Source organism: Lacerta agilis, chromosome 6 (genome assembly GCF_009819535.1).
Source record: "Lacerta agilis isolate rLacAgi1 chromosome 6, rLacAgi1.pri, whole genome shotgun sequence".
NCBI classification, from domain to species: Eukaryota; Metazoa; Chordata; class Lepidosauria; order Squamata; family Lacertidae; genus Lacerta; species Lacerta agilis.
In genome coordinates this window covers 709,672-728,444 of record NC_046317.1, presented here as the reverse complement: position 1 = coordinate 728,444, position 18,773 = coordinate 709,672, and the positions used below count along the sequence as shown (strand labels likewise).

At 48.8% G+C, this 18,773-nt stretch overlaps 1 protein-coding gene across 1 annotated transcript; it reads left to right on the top strand.

Moving 5' to 3' along the window:
* The first annotated feature begins 3,711 nt into the window (after positions 1 to 3,711).
* FASLG (Fas ligand) lies at positions 3,712 to 8,898 on the top strand. The gene is made up of 4 exons (XM_033150994.1): positions 3,712 to 4,182; positions 4,355 to 4,400; positions 5,737 to 5,790; positions 8,095 to 8,898. Exons 1-4 carry the CDS (start codon positions 3,874 to 3,876, stop codon positions 8,487 to 8,489), a joined length of 804 nt encoding a protein of 267 aa, XP_033006885.1. The 5' UTR covers positions 3,712 to 3,873; the 3' UTR covers positions 8,490 to 8,898.
* The last annotated feature ends 9,875 nt before the right edge of the window (positions 8,899 to 18,773 follow it).

Genomic DNA, 18,773 nt, shown 5'->3' with positions numbered 1-18,773 from the left:
CGGCCTCCCATCTATTTCTGTTTTGCCTGCACAGCCACAAGGGAGGAGAGTCCGGCATAAGCCACTGTTAGAGCAGGGAACAGGCCCAGGCCACCTTGCCCCACCCCTGATCTCTGAGCCTGCAAAGACGTGCCTGCAGACACACAGCTTCACGCCCTCAGGCATCCAGCTAGCGTGGAGCATCCAGAGCTGCACTCAGATGTTCTGCTAATGCAGAAGTGGGGAACTTTATTCAGCATTCCTTCCTGAGGAACCTTCCAAGACCACATATCAGTGGTGGTTGGGGCCAACAGCTCAGTTCTTCTCATTCATTCATTCATTTTTTACATTTGTATGCCACCTTATACCTGCAGGTCTCAGGGTGGTTTACAAAGGTCCACTTCATTACCTCCTTATGGAAACACATCATTTGGCTGTCCAACACTCTTGTCCAGTCCAAGGCCTGGCCCAGCCCAGCCTCAAAGCAGCCCACGGGTTCCTGCTATTCACAGAGCTCTGGCTGGAAACCTATAGCAAGAGAGGATCTCCAGCAGCATGTAAACCACAGGCAGGAAACATGCATCTCAGGCTCTGCAGCATGTGGTGACATGAGTCCCCTCTGTAGAGAACGTAGAGCCTGCAAGTGGGGGAGGGACTTGGTAGTGGGAAACCAAGTCTAAATAGCCAACATCTTCTCAGAACTCTGAACGCCTATCCTGCCATCCTACCAGCTCCTATTTTAAGAACTTGCCCTTTTGCTGCTGCTGCTCAATAAAGGTTTGGACTGTTCTAGCAGCACCTGCCGTCCTCCTTGGTGCTCACCTTGTGTTCAAGATGGCAGCCGTCCCTAGGATGAGGGTCTTGGTGCTATTCCACTACCACACTTCCGTAGAGTTTGGGCTCCCATGCATCTTAGCTATTGCCCTTCCACCTGGACAGAATAGCAGGATCCTCACACCTCAAGAGCTTTCCTGGTTGCTCATGGCATACTAAGCTATGCAGCAAGACGAGTAGCAAATTAAGTCATGCTGGCACAATAAGCAGCAGGCACAAGAGTTCGGATTTTATTTTGTAGTTACTTTTTAATTTATGGGCTGCTTTTCTGCTAAAAGACTTCAAGTGGCTAACAAGCACTGGATTATGGGGGGGGGGGGAGTTACAGGTAGCCTCCTTGCAGAGGGCTCAGCTGAGTCCTCCTTAGGCACTCTGGTAGCCCAACCTCAGAAAGGAGAGAACAGAACTGGAAGAGTTTCAAAAAATGGCCACCCAAGTGACCAGAGGGTGGAGCAATTTCCCCATAGAATCATAGAATCATCGAGTTGGAAGAGACCACCAGGGCCATCCAGTCCAACCCCCTGCCAAGCAGGAAACACCATCAAAGCATTCCTGACAGATGGCTGTCAAGCCTCCGCTTAAAGACCTCCAAAGAAGGAGACTCCACCACACTCCTTGGCAGCAAATTCCACTGTCCAACAGCTCTGACTGTCAGGAAGTTCTTTCTAATGTTTAGGAGGAATCTTCTCTCCTGTAGTTTAAATCCATTGCTCCGTGTCCGCTTCTCTGGAGCAGCAGAAAACAACCTTTCTCCCTCCTCTATATGACATCCTTTGATATATTTGAACATGGCTATCATATCACCCCTTAACCTTCTCTTCTCCAGGCTAAACATACCCAGCTCCCTAAGCCGTTCCTCATAAGGCATCGTTTCCAGGCCTTTGACCATTTTGGTTGCCCTCCTCTGGACACGTTCCAGCTTGTCAGTATCCTTCTTGAACTGTGGTGCCCAGAACTGGACACAGTATTCCAGGTGAGGTCTGACCACAGCGGAATACAGTGGTACTATTACCTCCCTTGTGGAGCACTTAGTCCACTCCCCAGTCGTCCTGGCTCTAGCACCACCCTGTGTGTGTGCTGCTGGGACAGGGGTGTCCCCTCCCTGCCCTTTGAGCCAGGAGACCACATCCAGGGTTCAAAGCTAGGACCTACAGCTACACGAATATGTGCTGTGCTGACAGACTAGAGCTCAGATTACCACCCCACTTGGTCCCGAGAGGTGGCTGGCAGCCTGTGCCCTGGATGATTTCCGATGCCCCACGAAGTCTGCTTTCCCTGCCCACTTCTCTTGTTGCTGTAGAGTGAGAGACCTGCTCTATCGAATGTGTCCTGGTCCTACCTGCTCCCTTCTGTGCCTCCAATGTGATGGTCGCTGGCCGGCCTTTGCTCACTCAAGCACCTCTATACAGTTTGCTATCTCAGCATGCGGACGTATTGGGAGTCTCACAGCCTGGTTTGTGCTATCTCCTCATTGTGGAAAGTGTTCCCCCAGTAGAGCTTGAACCCTTTTCCAGGGAGGCCACAGCCTCTTCACGCATGTTCCCTGCCTCAAGGGAGCTATGGCTGGCAGAGGTGCATTGCTAAGGTTGCCTGTCAAGAGGGTGGCTGGCGGGGGCGGGGGGCATAGCTGGGGGTAGACGGAGATGCAAACACCCACTCAGAGCATTCCTGCACCAGATGGGAGTCCATGGTGCTTGTGTCCAAGAGGAAGAGTTTTCTGTACTCGGTGGTGTTTTGTGTCATGGAAGTGTTCTGCTATAAATGTGGATGGCCGTCACGCTCTCTGCACTGTGCTGCCGTGATTGCTGGAGTGGCCATCAGTGTTGCCATCAGTGTTGGGGGTACACTTCATTGTTTACCGTGCTATTTCCACTTTCCAGTGGTATTGTTTTTCTGACATCTTTGCTGCTAGGAGTGCAGAGGATCCCAACAAGAGTGCGTTGGCATTACAAGAAGATCTGTAGCAGCACAGGATATCTCTGCCCAGATACTTAGGCACTTCAGCAAAAAAATTCAAAAGCATTCAGGCTCTCACTAGAGCAAATAAGAAAACAGCTGGGTATGTCAAAAGTTGTTGCCTCTCCTATGAATCATCCTGCAATGCAAAAGTCAGGGGGTGTTCCCTTATCGACTTCTAGGAGACATCAAAGAGACAAGAAAGGCTAGATGTGGTTTGGTTTAAAAATAAGAGTGAGTAGAAGCAAACAAATCGCAAGAGGAAGCTCATTTCATATTTGCACTTTGGAGGCCAGAAGTAAATAAAGAGGCTTCTCAAAGAGGAGGAGAACCCAGAAGGAGCAAAGAGGAGGAGAAGGATTGCAGTCGCTTCCAAAATAAATAAATCATAGAATCATAGAATCATAGAGTTGGAAGAGACCCCAAGGGCCATCCAGTCCAACCCCCTGCCAAGGAGGAAACACCATCAAAGCATTCCTGATAGCTGGCTGTCAAGCCTCCGCTTAAAGACCTCCAAAGAAGGAGACTCCACCACACTCCTTGGCAGCAAATTCCACTGCCGAACAGCTCTCACTGTCAGGAAGTTCTTCCTAATGTTTAGGTGGAATCTTCTTTCTTGTAGTTTGAATCCATTGCTCCGTGTCCGCTGCCAGGAAAGCAGCCAGATCAAAATACTAGGCTAGGAGGAAAATGCAGGCAGCAGAAGTCTGAAGAAACAATCAAGTTTTAAGGTGGGAAACCGAAAACAAAGGTCTACCAAGTAAGAGACAGAATTTGAACAAAAAATGAACAGGAAGCAAAACTGTATTTTGCTTTTTGCTCAAAAGGTCCGTGTTTGCAGTGTTTGTCTCTGAATGCATATGGTGTTTGGGTCCACTTTGCACAAGAACTGCTCCTGCTCCCTGCTGTGCTCTGTGCAGGCAGGCGTCAGGTATCTTGCATCTAAGCAGTGGGTGGAAGCTCTCTGAGGTTTTCTGGTGTCAGCCCAAGAGGCTTTTCAGTGGTGGGTGCAGGTGACGTCTGGGGACACAGCACAGGAAGAGAACCCTTCTCTGACGCAGCATCTGAGCTTGGCTGGCGGGAGCAAGTGAGGAATCCAGAGACATGGCTGTGCCTGCCAGGCAGCAGAACCAGCACTGCATTTATCCCCAGGTCTTCTGGACAAGCAGCAGTGGAGTTTCTAACTCTGAGTGTGCCCCTTCAGGACTGTGTCCCATCAGGTTTGCGCCCCATCGGGACATTCGCCCTGCTCTGCCTGTGCCAGAGACCGAAAGGAAGAAGCAGAACCAAAAAGATGGCACATGCCTCTGTTTCCTGGTGGCTTCTCTGCTGGCCCTTCTGGCCCTCACTGGGGTTGGGCTTGCAATGTTTCAGATCTTCCACCTGCAGCAGGAACTAGATGCTCTGAGAGAGGTAAATGGAGGCACAGAAATACCAGAGGAGACCTGCGAGTGGCACACACCACTTGGGGGAAGGGCACCCAGGGACCCTGGATTGGCAGCTCCTGAAGATGGAGCCCTCAGTTGAAAGGGGAACAGGGTGATTTTTATTCCCAAGTGTGAACGTCTGCCTTTTACCTCCACAGCTTTCCTGCTCCGGGCAGGTGCCTCAATCTCCTGAGATGCTCAAAGGTGAGAAGTCCTTGTCCAGGGATGGCCGGGAGAGGGGGAGAGCAGAGCAAAATGGGTGGTTGTGCCTGGGCTGCTCTGTCTGCACTTGCAGTTCTCATAAAGTTTCTTTCATCTGGAATCACAGTTGCCTATTTCTAGAGCTTCTTCTTCTTGCCATTGACTTAAAGAAACTTGGGCCACTTTGGATATCTTTGCTTATTACCTGAAGAGTGAAATGTTGAATGAAATGGCTGCGTTGAAGTACCAGTCCATGCTAGTTGAAGATGGACTTCTCTCTTCCAGTTATTTCTGGATCCCCAGAGCTTTTGCTGCTTTGGGGATTTCTGGACAGGTCTGTTTCATCTGCATCGGGCAGATGATATAGAGAGAGATTATAGCACACTTGAGAGCCATTTCTCTTACTGTCTGGCATATAATATTTTGATACAGAACAGTTTGTTGCTGTTTACAACCTTTTAAACAGAAATGTATTGATTTCAAAATGGTTTCATCAGAAAAATCTGTGGTCTGCTAGTGGTGCTGGGTGCCATCAGCCTGAGTTTGAAGTCCAGCTCTTGTGTTATGGGAGGTGGAGAACATTCAGCTCTAGGGAGATGGGGACTTCTTCTTCCAACCAGCTAAGACCTGCACTGCGAGAAAGCCCTCGGGGATCCACAATGGATTTGGAGATGTGCCATTGTCCCAAACCAATTTGAAAACAGAGAGCTGAGAAGTTTGAGAAAAACGTTGGGCATGACCAATGTAACATGTTGCTTCTGTGCTGACACTGCATGTAAGGATCTCAGTGTGTTTGCTGGGAAACAGATTACCGGTAGTCCTGGGTTGGGGGAGCAGCCAGAAGGTAGAATAAGGTATTTGAAAATCAGTTTGAGGTGCCTCATGGGAGGGGACTCAGGAATAAAACAAATAAGCTTAGAAGACAAGTTCCAAAGCTCCGAGTTCTAGTTCAGTCATAGGCAAACAGCATCCAGTCCATAAACTGGTCTGCTGAGGGAAATGAAATGTTAAGCACTCATACTGCACCTCAAGGGCTGCCCACCCTAAAGCACAATTGCCTCTGAAAGATAAGCACAGGGCCACAGATCCTGCTTAAGTTTAGCACTTGTAGATGATCCCATTGATTTCAGCGCAAAAGGCCTGGGGGGGGGGAGGTAAAGCCTATGGCACACAGTGGCATAATTCTCATTGAAATGGGTGTGACCAAAATGTGCTTCACTTTGGCTGGATCACACCTCTCAATTTCTCCAGAGCTGACCTCACTGCTACCCCTTTCCATTTCTTCTCTCTGTTGGAAAGGTGTAATGTGTTACTTGCCCTCTTCTCTATTGCAATGTAGGATTTCTGAATGGAACAGCGGAAAAGAAAGTCAAGAGGAGAGCACACTTGACAGGTGGGCAGCAAAACGCATAGAAAACAATCCTGCAAACAGCGAGGGCAAAAAAGAAAAAAAAGGAAAAAAAGAGCTGTAGCTGAGGAAACTACTGAACTGGCTGAACTGTACTTTGGAAACTGGTTTTCATAACCAACTCAGATACTTTGCAGTCTCTCAAAACTAATGGGAAAGGATGTGCTTTGGAACAGGTCAGGGAAAGTGCCTGACTTAACCCTCTCTGCCACTTCTCCCCCTGAATTTTTCTCCCATCTTGGACTGAGCAAAATGTCTGGAAAAGGGACTACAGGGGGAGAAGTGGAAGACTGGGAGATGCTTAAGTATTCCTCTTTGCACCAAATCACACATTTCTCTCCCACTGCTTTTGAGATGGAAGAGATAAGATTCTCTGGCTCTGGGCTGAAGTCCTTGTCCAGATGAGAGCACTCAGCCCTCAAGCGACATATCCTGTACTCTTAAGAGCTGCACAGAAGGACAAGTTTTACCAAGCATGACATTGGTCATTCTTTAACTGGGTTGGGTAGTTGCAATCTCCCATTTGCTGCTCTCCGGCTGCCGCCTGTTTGTAGCATTGGAAGAGAGCCGTCCAAGCCATGAGGCAGGGTGGCAAAAGCACAAGAGGCGACACCCGGCCTGCCCCATTGCTTCTGGTGTGTGGCGTTGCCTTGAGCAGAGAAGATGCGCAGCAATGGCTTGCAGAATGCCATCCCTGTTGCCAAGTTCTGTGCATGGCTGAAGTGGGGGAGGGGGCACAGTGAGGGAGCAGCACATTCCTGCATTGGAAGAATCTTAAGTTCCACGTTCAGGCAGCATCTCCTCATAAATCCGCTTGACCCCCAGCAATCAAATGTGTGTGGCTTTCAAGGGCAATTTGGTACAGCTGCTTCTCTCATTTCTGGCTTAGTGCTTCATCAGCAGACAGGAAATACACCAGCAAGAGCACACACACGCGCACACACAAGTACTCTGTGCAGCCCCTTTATAAATTTATCAAGATTTAACACATCTGTTAAACTGTTCCTAAGGCAATGGTGGGCAGGGGCGTAGGAAGCCTCTTGGCTGCCCATGGCGGCGCGCGGAGGCACCCCCCTGGGGGTGGGGCGTCGTGACGAGTGTGTTGCGACATGTGCGCCGTGACGTCGTGACACATGTCGGAAGGACTGCGCATGTGCAGAAATGCTGTGCATGCACAGTCCATCCGGCCCGCCGCGGCGACCGGGCGAGCTGCCGAGCGGGGAGCGTGGGGCTGCCCCGTCTGTGCTGCTTTATGGACAGGGAGGCCCCAGGGGCTGCCGCTCGCTTAGCGGCTCACTCGGTCACCGCAAGAGCAGTGGCACCGACTCGGATGCACTGCGCATCCCAGAAAGCAGCAGCTCGTGGGGCTGCCTCGGCTGTCCATGGAGCAGCATGGACGGGGTGCTGGGTGGCGGGGCTCAGCTTGAGGTTTGGCGGGAAGGGCCGCCGAGTGTCACCCCCTCCCCTGGAACCCAGGCACCCCGTCCCCCATCGCCCCTCCCTTGCTACGCCACTGACGGTGGGGAGCCTCCAGACTATCAGTCAAATAAGCCTCCTCAGCCAAAGATCAGCCCTTGAGCTCTGGTTGAAGGCAGGTGTGTGCCGTTTGAGAGGCACCTCTGTGCCTGCATTCGTGCCCCTGGAATGTTCACTGGGCTTTGCCATTCTAGTTCAATGTGAGCTGGCACACTGGCAAGCGGAGACAAATGACAACCCTCCTTTCCAAATCAAGGACTGGAGTGGAGATGGCAATGCCAAACTTGGATAAGCATGGACATTTTTTGCCGGATCTTGTCCAAGGCTCACAACACCAAAGTACTTTTTGCAGGAACTAGCGCAGAACAGATGTGAGCCATGGCAGCCCTGGCATCAGTCTAGAAGCGGAGAAATCGGGCTGCAATGACCAAAACCCAGAGTTCCAAGCAAGACCTAACAGCTGATCAGAAAGTGTTTGCCATGGGCCAGAGTTAGCAGGATCAGGGCAGCTGGGGTGGGTGGCAGAGAAGGCATGCTGAAGCTCTGGCATATTAGCAGGTAGAGAAATGGAGACTTGAAGAGAGCCCCACCTTTGTCGCATTTTGTCTTGAGAGAGTAGCAGGCTTTCAGGTTCAAGGTTCTCAGTCAGCAGAGAGAATAACTGACACCCACACTGCTAAGAGCAAAGTCAGCATTCTTCAGAGTGGACATAAAGGTCATTTTGCTGTGTTCAAAAATATTAGGAAAAATATTTGGGTCTGAGAAAACTGCTTGTTGTCTTCTTATTTTCACCATGACATTCCGTGTTTCTAGGCAAAGCAAACCAACGATCGCTCCCACTGGAATGGGAAAGTACGTATGGACACGCCTTCATTTCTGGTGTTCAGTATGAAAACAGGGGCTTGGTGATCGATGAAGCTGGCCTCTACTTCGTGTACTCCAAAGTGTTCTTCCGGGGTGGGGCCTGCACCCCCCAGCCTCTTGACCATGTGGTTTTCAAAAGAAACCCATCTTATCCTGATATCCAGGTGCTGATGGAGGACCGAAAGATGAGCTACTGCGTGGCCAGGCACATGTGGGGCAGAAGCAGCTATTTGGGTGCTTTGTTCAACCTTTCCAGGCAGGACAGCCTGTATGTGAGTGTCTCAGAAGTTACACTGGTGAATCCTGAGGAGTCAAAAACCTTCTTTGGCTTATATATGCTTTAGGGGTGGGTGGAAGACTAGCATTCATCGTATAGGCTATGTGAAAATTCTGAGCAACATGAAAATTATCTGGGACAGCTTATGGACTACAAACGCTGCTTCTCTAGGAAGCCAATTGGACTCCATGACTTCACTTTTTACACTGAGATGTTCAAAGAAGGCCTGAAGTGGATCTCCACAGATTTAAACTGAGGGTCGACTTTTCCTGCTGGATTCCTTCAGAGACAAACAACCTTGAACCGCACATGACTTGTTTTGCCAAAGGGTGCCAGGAAATCCTCCATTTGGGCAAAGCAGGGATTTTGCGGCATAAAAACCTGTCCCTATTGACCAAATGTAACAGCCCAATTTGGATCCATATTTGAAGAGATGTTCTTTGGTTGTGTGGCAGCTGAGGTGTGAAGGGAGCAGAAATGTTCTACGCCAGTGTGGTGTAGTGGTTAAGAGCGGTAGACTCGTTATCTGGGGAACCGGGTTCGCGTCTCCACTCCTCCACATGCAGCTGCTGGGTGACCTTGGGCTAGTCACACTTCTCTGGAGTCTCTCAGCCCCACTCACCTCACAGAGTGTTTGTTGTGGGGGAGGAAGGGAAAGGAGAATGTTAGCCGCTTTGAGACTCCTTCGGGTAGTGAAAAGCGGGATATCAAATCCAAACTCTTCTTCTTCTTCTTCTTCTTCTGTGAGTTCCTAATGTGTGACCACCTAGCTGCTGGTCTGGTTCCATCCAGCACTTATGTCTGTGCTGCAGCTTCCCAGGCGTTCCCATCAAGTGAAGGCCCATTGGGTTGCCGTCATTCATCAGTCACACTTTTAAAACTTCCCCCAGTGCCAGAAATCTAAGCCACCCTTTTCCAGCCTACCTCTTTGGCTCTAGAGTTAGCCAACTCTCAACCCAAAACCAAAACCCACTTTCCCGCTTCTCTCTGTGCTCGGAGGCAGGCAAAGATGCAGCTCCTTGAGCCCCACAAAGTACTGCGAATCACTGGCACCATCCTCAGCATCCCCGAACCCAGCACCGCCTGAAGCACTTTAAGATGAACATGGTCATGAAACTTCAAATGGGACTAGTAGTTCCTATGCATTTTGGGTTTCCTCAACTCTGGGGGAAAATTTAGAATGATTTTTGTTTGGAGAGATTGCTAAGAAATTAAAGAGGCTGAAAATATTCTGGCAGGTGAATACTCTCAATGTTTTGGGATCTCTTCAGTCTGGAGGGGGGCGGGCATTATTCACAACCCAGAAAGTAACATGGAGATGAAGATGTGGGGAACTTGGGGTATTTTGAGATTATCACTGTTTTTGGCTGGGATTCAGTCACATACTTGCAAATTCAGGTTGCACAGCTATAGTTGATTAGGAGCTCTTGCACAACAACCCTGCTTCCTCAAAATATTTTAAATTATGGAGCACATTAAGCAGAGTGACAAGCAAATGTAGTGGAACGTGTGGAATAACAATGGTTTTGATGCGATGTCATCTAGTCTCCCCACAAACAAATTGGACTGAATGCTCATTTAATAGCCAACTGTGTCTATTCTGAGCTGGGAGAGGGAGGGGAGGGCAAGGCCTGGCTCATGAATGGAAAACTGTGGACGCCCACCCAGACGAGGGCCGAGTGCTTCACTCTGCAGGAACTAGCCTTTTGCTTGCTTCGGGGAATTGCATTTCTTTGAACGACGGCGGAGAGATGCCAGTTTCTGACCTCAGTCTGCAAGAATTGGCTCACTCTGGTTTAGTTTCTCAGTAAGCTTGGTTTCTCAGGAAGTGGGGCCCTTGGTCAGGAGACCTTTCCTTCGGTTACAGAACTTTCCGTCTGCTGAAAAGTGCAGCACAACACTGTACATATTTGTATCTCATTGTCTGGTCTAGGTGGATTGGAAGCATTAATAAGAAAGAAATACCCACTTGAAAGCCCTGGCTGGGACTTACTTATTCTAGAGCTGGTTTCAAGGAAATCTGATGGCTGGACTATAACCTTGGACCTGGAGACTAAACGTTTCTCTTCTAAATTTGGCTTTCCTGCCCATTTATTAAAAGGAGCTCTTCTTGGAATATGTAAGCATTTTCCTAGCCAGATCTTCCTTGTAGACTTTGGTGCTGTGGGAAGTAAACTTTAATTATGAATCAGTCACAACAGGACAACCCTTAGCCAGGCTGTGAAATTATTGAGAGAGAAATTACCTCTCTGAATGAGCACGGCCAGCTCACTTTCTGATGCTAAGCCTGCTGTTTCAAACACCTAAGCCCAAATTCGTTAAAGTACAAACCATTACAAGTAGTATCTTTTGATGTGGCAAAAGACATGATGTAACCTTAGTGTCAATGAGAATCTGACTTGAAAGGGCTAATTTTAGTCAAAACAGTAGTTCCAAATGCTGAGAGAGAGAGAGAGAGAGAGAGAGAGAGAGAGAGAGAGAGAGAGAGAGAGAGAGAGAGAGAACACACCACCACCACCAATTGGCAGCCCCTTCAAGCATCTGGGGTGAGCAGAGCTGACAGAAGACTGAGCTGCACCATTTCAGTCTGCCGTTGCCTACAAACAACTGCCTCCCTCCAAGTAAAGGATGAACACAGCTGATCTCTGTCCCTGATGTGCTAGACTTTTCTTCTGCTTTGACTTGCACTAGGAAAGAGTTGCTTTTGGGGGGGGGGGGAGCCTGCAACTTTCCACTGTAGCCTGAAGCAGCATCATAGCAGCCAGTGTGGTGTAGTGGTTAAGAGAGGTAGACTCGTAATCTGGTGAACCGGGTTCACGTCTCGGCTCCTCCACATGCAGCTGCTGGGTGACCTTGGGCTAGTCACACTTCTCTGAAGTCTCTCAGCCCCACTCACCTCACAGAGTGCTTGTTGTGGGGGAGGAAGGGAAAGGAGAATGTTAGCTGCTTGGAGACTCCTTTGGGTACTGATAAAGTGGGATATCAAATCCAAACTCCTCCTCCTCCTCCTCCTCCTCTTCTTCTACTTCTTCTTCTTCATATCACCTCATTCCACTAGCCATGTCAACTAGCCCTTGAACATTTCACCTGTGATGGGAAAAGGGGTCCAGGCCAAAAAGCATTCAAGTCATAGAGGCTGCAGTCTGGGGTGAATATATTTTTGCCCCCACACAAAAAGAAAAACATCTGAGCGGTGCAAGATGCCAGGGGTTGCAGGTGTTTCCCCCAAGTTTGGTTTCCCTGGAATAAGGGGCAGCGGAGACTGTGGTGTCTTTAGGATATACGGTTTATTTACACATATCTACAAGCTGGGCCTATGATGGAGGGGCTCACAGCATTAACACCCCAGAAGGCTGTGCTTTCCCCATAGCCACAGCCTTAGATTCAAGCAGAAATCAAGCATGTCTCTCCCTCTTAGGCTTCAGTCTGCAGCCTGCTTCTAGCTCTCTCACACAACTCTGGTGTTTTGTCCTTCTAACTACAAGCTACTGGGGGGGGGCAGGGCACCCATTTGATCTCTGGCACAGAGCCACTTCCTTTGTTAGCTTAATGACATATACTTAGAGGGTCATTACCAAGAAGCTGGCCTGGCTATTCCAGCAACTGAATCCTTGCTGGATCCAGGGATTACTGTAGAAGGGACTCAGGCATCCCCCAAACTCACAACACTATCTTTATAGTGTATGGGATGCTTCTCCGGGAAGCAGTTGGGATCCACCAAGCACATCTGCCTCCCCCAAAAGAAAACAAGGCATTGCCACAGCACCCCTTGCCTATCATTTCAGAGAGTTGGGTCTGGAGCCCTTTATTAGATGATGGTTGGATCACAGTTAACTAGCACACTGGTCTGTTATACAAACGGTAGGCAGCCGGCAAGACTTTGCGGAGCCACCTTGTGACTGACTCTACAGCTCTAGACAGACAAGGCAGCAAGGAAGATCTGAGATGAGATGCAACTGAGGCAAGGATTTCCACCCTCTCATGCCCAAGTCTCACCCTAATGTTGCAAGCAGGAGGGAAGCAATATGCCCTGTGTTTTGTACAGGAACTCTTTGCTCCAGAGAAGAAAGGGTTAAGCACCCCCCCCCCCTGCAGTTTGCACTTCCTGAAACTGCCTCACACCCGAAGTAGGCAAGTCTAAGCCAGAGGGAGCTTTGTGGTGTGCATGACACACTTCACACCTCTCAATAGGAAACTCTGCCACATCAAATAGATCCTGTTATGCTCCTCTGTGGGGGGAAAGAGCCCCTGCTTTCATACTTGCGGGCAAAAGAAGTCAGAAACAGAATCACATCCTACATGTGCTATTTATCAAGCCCTTTGCATCTCTTTTGGCATCAGAGAATGGCTTTCCCAGTTGCAAACTTATCCCCAAAGCGGGCTGAGTGGGGAGGCTGTGGCTCGAAGGTCAGAGCATCTCCTGAGCTGGAGGGCCGCACCCTGCGCTCATTTCACAAGCTGCCCAGGAAGTGGCATTTGTGATACTATCCTATACATCAGTTAAAAACAAGAGATTACCACTATCTGTAAAGTAACCCAATAGTTATTGATATCCATGCCGGAACAGATCCCTGATCCACTACTGTTATGTACTGAGCTGAATCCTAGAACAATAGGATCCAGAATGCAGCAGTCTGATTGGTCCGCAGGAGCCACCCAATCCAGCTCCAGGTGGAAGTGAATCAGCTACCTGATTGGCCTGCAAGAGCAGCCAATCAGGCTCCTGGAGGAAGTGAATCCACAACCTGATTGGCCTACAGGAGTAGCCCGGAATTAGCCAATCACGTGGGGCCCATTGTGTAAATAATGTATACATAGCAGACGTTTTGGGGAAAGATCCATTCATTGCTACTATGAGCTGAATAAAGAGCATGAAATTCACACTTGACTCTGAGTACGGTATATTTCAACTACAATACAAGAAGTTCAGGTCAAAGGAATGTCAAGGTGTTTCATAAGATGTGCACTCTTGTTCAAGGTGGCTGCCAGGACGGTGGTCCTCTGTTCTGCCCATGTCACGACTCAGGTCCCCTCCCCTATCTCACCGTATAATAACTTTATTTGGTTGGAGCCCAGTAAAAGCAATTGTCTTTTTTTAAGTGAGTTCCTGTGCCCTTCCCCATTCAGAACTGGCTGAATTGGAGGTTTCCCTTGGGGCGGGTGTGCCTTAGAGAGGGGTGACACTGAGCTCTGCCTGCTCCTCCTCTATGTCCCCTGGAGGGGCTGCTCTTTCCTAAGCGGGATTTAAAGTTTAACAGGCTTGCTGTCAAACAGGATGGTTCCTCCAGACAAAGGAAAATGGAGGTTTCCTGCCGTATTTTGGCAGGTGTTTGGGGATACTGATGTCAGTAATTGATGCTGTGGTGTGGGCCCGTTCTGGTTTGCCTTTTCACTTCAGCACTACTCTGCTGCCAGTCCCTGCAGCGTAACGCTCAGCTTGATCCGATCAGGTTCCTGTGATTTGAATGGGTGACCCCTCCCCACTTTGTCCGCAACACCCTCCTGCTCACTGTCTGCCAGCATCTGCTTCAGGTTTACATCAACCCAAATTCCCAGGTTTCAGCAGACATGGCTCTTGCTAAGTTGTCCCGGCCCTGCTGCTCCCAGGTCCAGTCGGCTCTCCCTGGGACGCCAGAGCACAGCATAAAATGAAAAGCCGGAAGCAAGCTGGGAAGTGGGCTGCCATGGGCTGGTCGGTTTGCTCTGGGCTTCCAGATAGGGACTTAATACGGCAAATGGATCGCTAGAATATTGAAAGCCACATTGGAAACAGCTTTGCACACTTAATGCATTTTCCCCAGAAAAGAAAAATCTGGATTGCATGGGGATGAGGGCTACAGCCTGCCATTTTGATTCCAAGAGGCAGGGGCACCATCTAGGGGGGCCAGGGGGCTGAGGCCCCCAAATTTTCAAGGAGGGTCCAGGCCCCCTCAATGTTCCGCAGCTGCAATGGGCAGAACCTGGCATGTGTGCCGAGAAGTCACCTGGACCCTGCAAAAACAAAAAACTTAATCCTTGTTTTTGCAAGTTAAGCCATGCTTCAGTCAAACACACAGCCTCTGCAATGTTCTTCCTTTCTTTTCTTTCAAGCGCAAGGAAGGGGCGGCTGTGGTTCTCCAGAGGTTTCTGGACTCTCCTCAGCCACAGCAAACGGGGCCAACAGTCAGCATTGAGTGGTGGAAAATCTGCAAACTCTGAAGTGCCACAAGTTCCCCATCCCTGAGCTGGAGAACAGGGATAGAGGGAGTGAAGAGAATGCCTGTCCTGGCCTCTTGATCATGGGGGGGGGGGTGAATTTACCCCCCCCCCCCGCTTTCCTACTTGAGAAATGCATGAGGGGTTGCAGCAACACAGCCGGCCTGTGCCCTGGTGGGGCACAATGCTGTTCCCCCCCCCATGTGGTCTTTCATGGGCATCTACAAAGGGTGCCTTACATTCAGCTGAGAAAAGTCACAGGAACCCAGACAAATAGGTTTCTAAAAGGCTTGGAAGACAGAGCAAGCTTGTTTTCTCCTGCTCCAGAGGGTAGGACTTGAGGCAATGGCTTCAAAGTACAAGAAAGGGGATTCCAGCTAAACATCTGGAAACACTTACTGACAGTAGGAGCTGTTCAGCAGTGGAAAGGCTTCCCTTGAGAGGTTGTGGACTCTCCTCCCTTGGAGGTTGGATGGCCCTCTGCATGGATGCTTTAGCTGAGATTCCCGCATTGCATGGGGGTTGGACTAGATGACCCTTGGGGATCCCTTCCAACTCTACGATTCTAAGATTCTATGGCAAGAGGTTCTACAAGAGAGAGACAATCTGTTATCAAGATGGTGGTATAAGCGGCCATTTTGTTGATCAGAATGTAGGTAGGTTCTTGTTTATTCATGTGCATGGTTGGATCACTCTCTCTCTTAATTGGGCTCCTGTGACTTGGTCCTTTTCTTACTTCTAAGAGAGAGAGAGAGAGAGAGAGAGAGAGAGAGAGAGAGACTGCCTCTGTTCTTTTGCCTAATATGGAGTCCAACCATTGCTCCCTCTGGCTCAGTAGTGCCTTCCCTGTGGCTCTCTGGGGTTTCATAAAGGACTTTCCCCCAAACCTTATTGGAGATGTCCAGGATTGCACCTGGGAGCTTCTGCCTGCAGCTACACCTCTTTCCACCAAAGAGGGAGGCCTCAATTCTGCCATTCCTTGTTGAGGCTCCATTCTGCCAGACTGACTTGCCATCCTGGTGCTGTATGCAGGGAGCTCGCGGCAAAAGGGTTGCATGACAGAGTTTGAATGAGTCTTCCCACCACCACCCAATACTGACAACATTACTAGTTAGTAAACAGACCTGACTCCAGGGCTAACTTGCCCTAGAAACCTCACAGCCTACTGCCAGGAAATAGTCCCTGGAGTTCCAGAGTGCAGCCACTGGATGGCAGCAGTGACACATTTTTGACACTGGGCAAACATGGCACATTTTTTTCCACCCTGGGAAAAGGACCCACAGTTTGTTTTTTGTAGTCAGCAATGTGCAAAGGCCACAAATGCATGTGGGAGTGGCTTTTGTGTTTTGATTTTTCAGATCCTCCCTCCTTCCCTCCCTGTTTGTGCGTTTCTAGGTGGGGGGTGCAAAACAAGACCTGGTCTTTTCTTAGAGCAGGAATGGGAGACCTGTAGCTCTCAAGTCTTCTCATCCCTCACCATTGCCGAGGCTTTCTGAGGCTGGTGGGAGTTGGAGTCCAACAGCATCTGGAAGTCCATGGGCTCCCACCTGTCCTAGAGAGTTTGCTTTCTCTCTGCCTCTGTCTCTTTCTCTCTATGTGAAATAATGTCTCCAGCCACCCAATGTGCCTTTCTCCACAATCATAAAGATAATTAGCAATTTATCATAGTAAGAGTGCCACAAAAGAAGGTACGTGGTTTTGAACAATTGGTCACCAAATCTTGGCTCAGATACCTCTGCATCTGCATGAGCCACCCATTTTCTTTGCATCTATAAGCAATCCGGTGCTGCTCGCAATGGAGCACAGCAGGGAAAATGCTGCCCAAATGAACCGGGTTAGCACTTCTGAGCAGATGAAACTTACTATTCTGCTTTTAAAATTGGGGTGGGTGTGCAGGGTTATTGATTTATATGCAAATCATGATGAGATAGGAGTGTTGCCTGCTAGGGATGCAGCTACCCCACTATATTATGATACAATGAAGCAGCTTTGGAAAAGTTCTGAGAAGGCCAGGCAGTAAGGCTGCGGGTCATTTGGAAACAGGCAGGTATTGTCATGGCTATCACTGGCATACAGCTCTGCAAAAAAACAGAAAGATTGTGTCCTTTGTGTTGTGACTTTCAGTAATCCAGAATCATAGAATCCTAGAGTTGGAAGAGACCACCAGGGCCATCCAGTCCAACCCCCTGCCAAGCAGGAAACACCATCAAAGCATTCCTGACAGATGGCTGTCAAGCCTCCGCTTAAAGACCTCCAAAGAAGGAGACTCCACCACACTCCTTGGTAGCAAATTCCACTGTCCAACAGCCCTTACTGTCAGGAAGTTCTTCCTAATGTTTAGGTGGAATCTTCTTTCTTGTAGTTTGAATCCATTGCCCCGTGTCCGCTTCTCTGGAGCAGCAGAAAACAACCTTTCTCCCTCCTCTATATGGCATCCTTTTATATATTTGAACATGGCTATCAGATCACCCCTTAACCTTCTCTTCTCCAGGCTAAACATACCCAGCTCCCTAAGCCGTTCCTCATAAGGCATCATTTCCAGGCCTTTGACCATTTTGGTTGCCCTCCTCTGGACACGTTCCAGCTTGTCAGTATCCTTCTTGAACTGTGGTGCCCAGAAATCTCTCAGAAATCTCAGGAGTGCCTCTGAGTGGCAGTATGGGGAGAGGAATGCTGTTTTCATTTTAATGTTTCCTGATAGGCACCTTTTGCATGGAGGGGCATCACTGCTGACCAAGCATGTTTGAGAATGTGAGCCAGTAGGACCTTACACAAGTTGCAGAGGCTCCAAGGAATCTTGTCCCCCCCCCTTTGATGACAGATGTGCATCCTGATGTCAGTGCAGAAGATGCAGCAACACCGCCCCCCCCTCGCATCTCAGCTGAAATGAGGTTTCCTAGACCTAGACCATCCCTCAAGAGAGCAGCACTTAGTATTGCCACAGCACACCAACATGCATGAGGTGGCTACCACGTTCTACGTTCCTGTTATGATGCTTGGATGTGGTGGTGGGATGGATGAGGAGCTTGAATCCCAGCCAGATGGAGGCATGTTGGGTACATGCTTCCCACATCCAAGAGTTTGGCCAACTGCCCATCCCCAAAGGAGCAGGTTTGCATTGGGGGGGGGGGGCTTTCCAGATCCAGCTTTGTCACTGGTGGAATGACATTACAGCAGTGTTTTTCAACCTTTTTTGGGCAAAGGCACACTTGTTTCATGAAAAAAATCACGAGGCACACCACCATTAGAAAATGTTAAAAAATTTAACTCTGTGCCTATATTGACTATATATAAAGTAATTTTTCAATTTTTCCCACGGCACACCAGGCAACATCTCGCGGCACACTAGTGTGCCGCGGAACAGTGGTTGAAAAACACTGCATTACAGCTACAAGTCCTCAAGGGAGTTGTGAATAAGCCCTTCAAGGACAACTTCCAAATGCAGTTCTCTGATTGACTTTTGCTCAGAAAATATGTCCTCTCACCAAGCCAAAAAATTAAGAAGCCACTGGACCTGCTGTGGAAGTTGTTTTCAATGGAAAGAGAAAGAAGATCGTCTGAATCTGTTGCCAATGACTTCAGAAAATGCTGCCTTCCCAATGCAATGAAGATGACATATTGTGGTAAGGTCAGGAAGAAGAGAACAACAATGAAAGTGACAAAGATGAAGAAATCTGTGATGACTAAACTGGCTAAAACATCTTTCTTTGAACTGAAAGAAATGGAGGGGGAGCAGTGATTATTAACATGAATAAAACAACTCTTTGGGAATTGAAAAACTCTCACAAGTGTGTTTGTGTGTTCCTGTAATTCTTTTTCAGTATATGGCTATATTTTTTTCCTTTCAAAGAAATCTCATTTTAGCAGCGTGGCCTGTATTTGGGGGCTGTCTCTATTCAGGTCAATATGGCACTTACTCAGAAGTAAATCCCATTGTGTTCAATGTTGTTTACTCTTAGTAAATTTGTTTATAACTGCAGCTTCCCAGCTTCTCTGAAGGTTTTATTATAAACATCCTTGTTTAGGAGTTTGCTGAATCCCATATTTTCATTTTTTTCAGATTAAGGATTTGTTTCTTTTCATTTTCACCAAGGAGCCAGTTGATGACAGTGAAGTAAGGGTGTACAGATGTGGCAACAGCTGGCATGAGATGGGA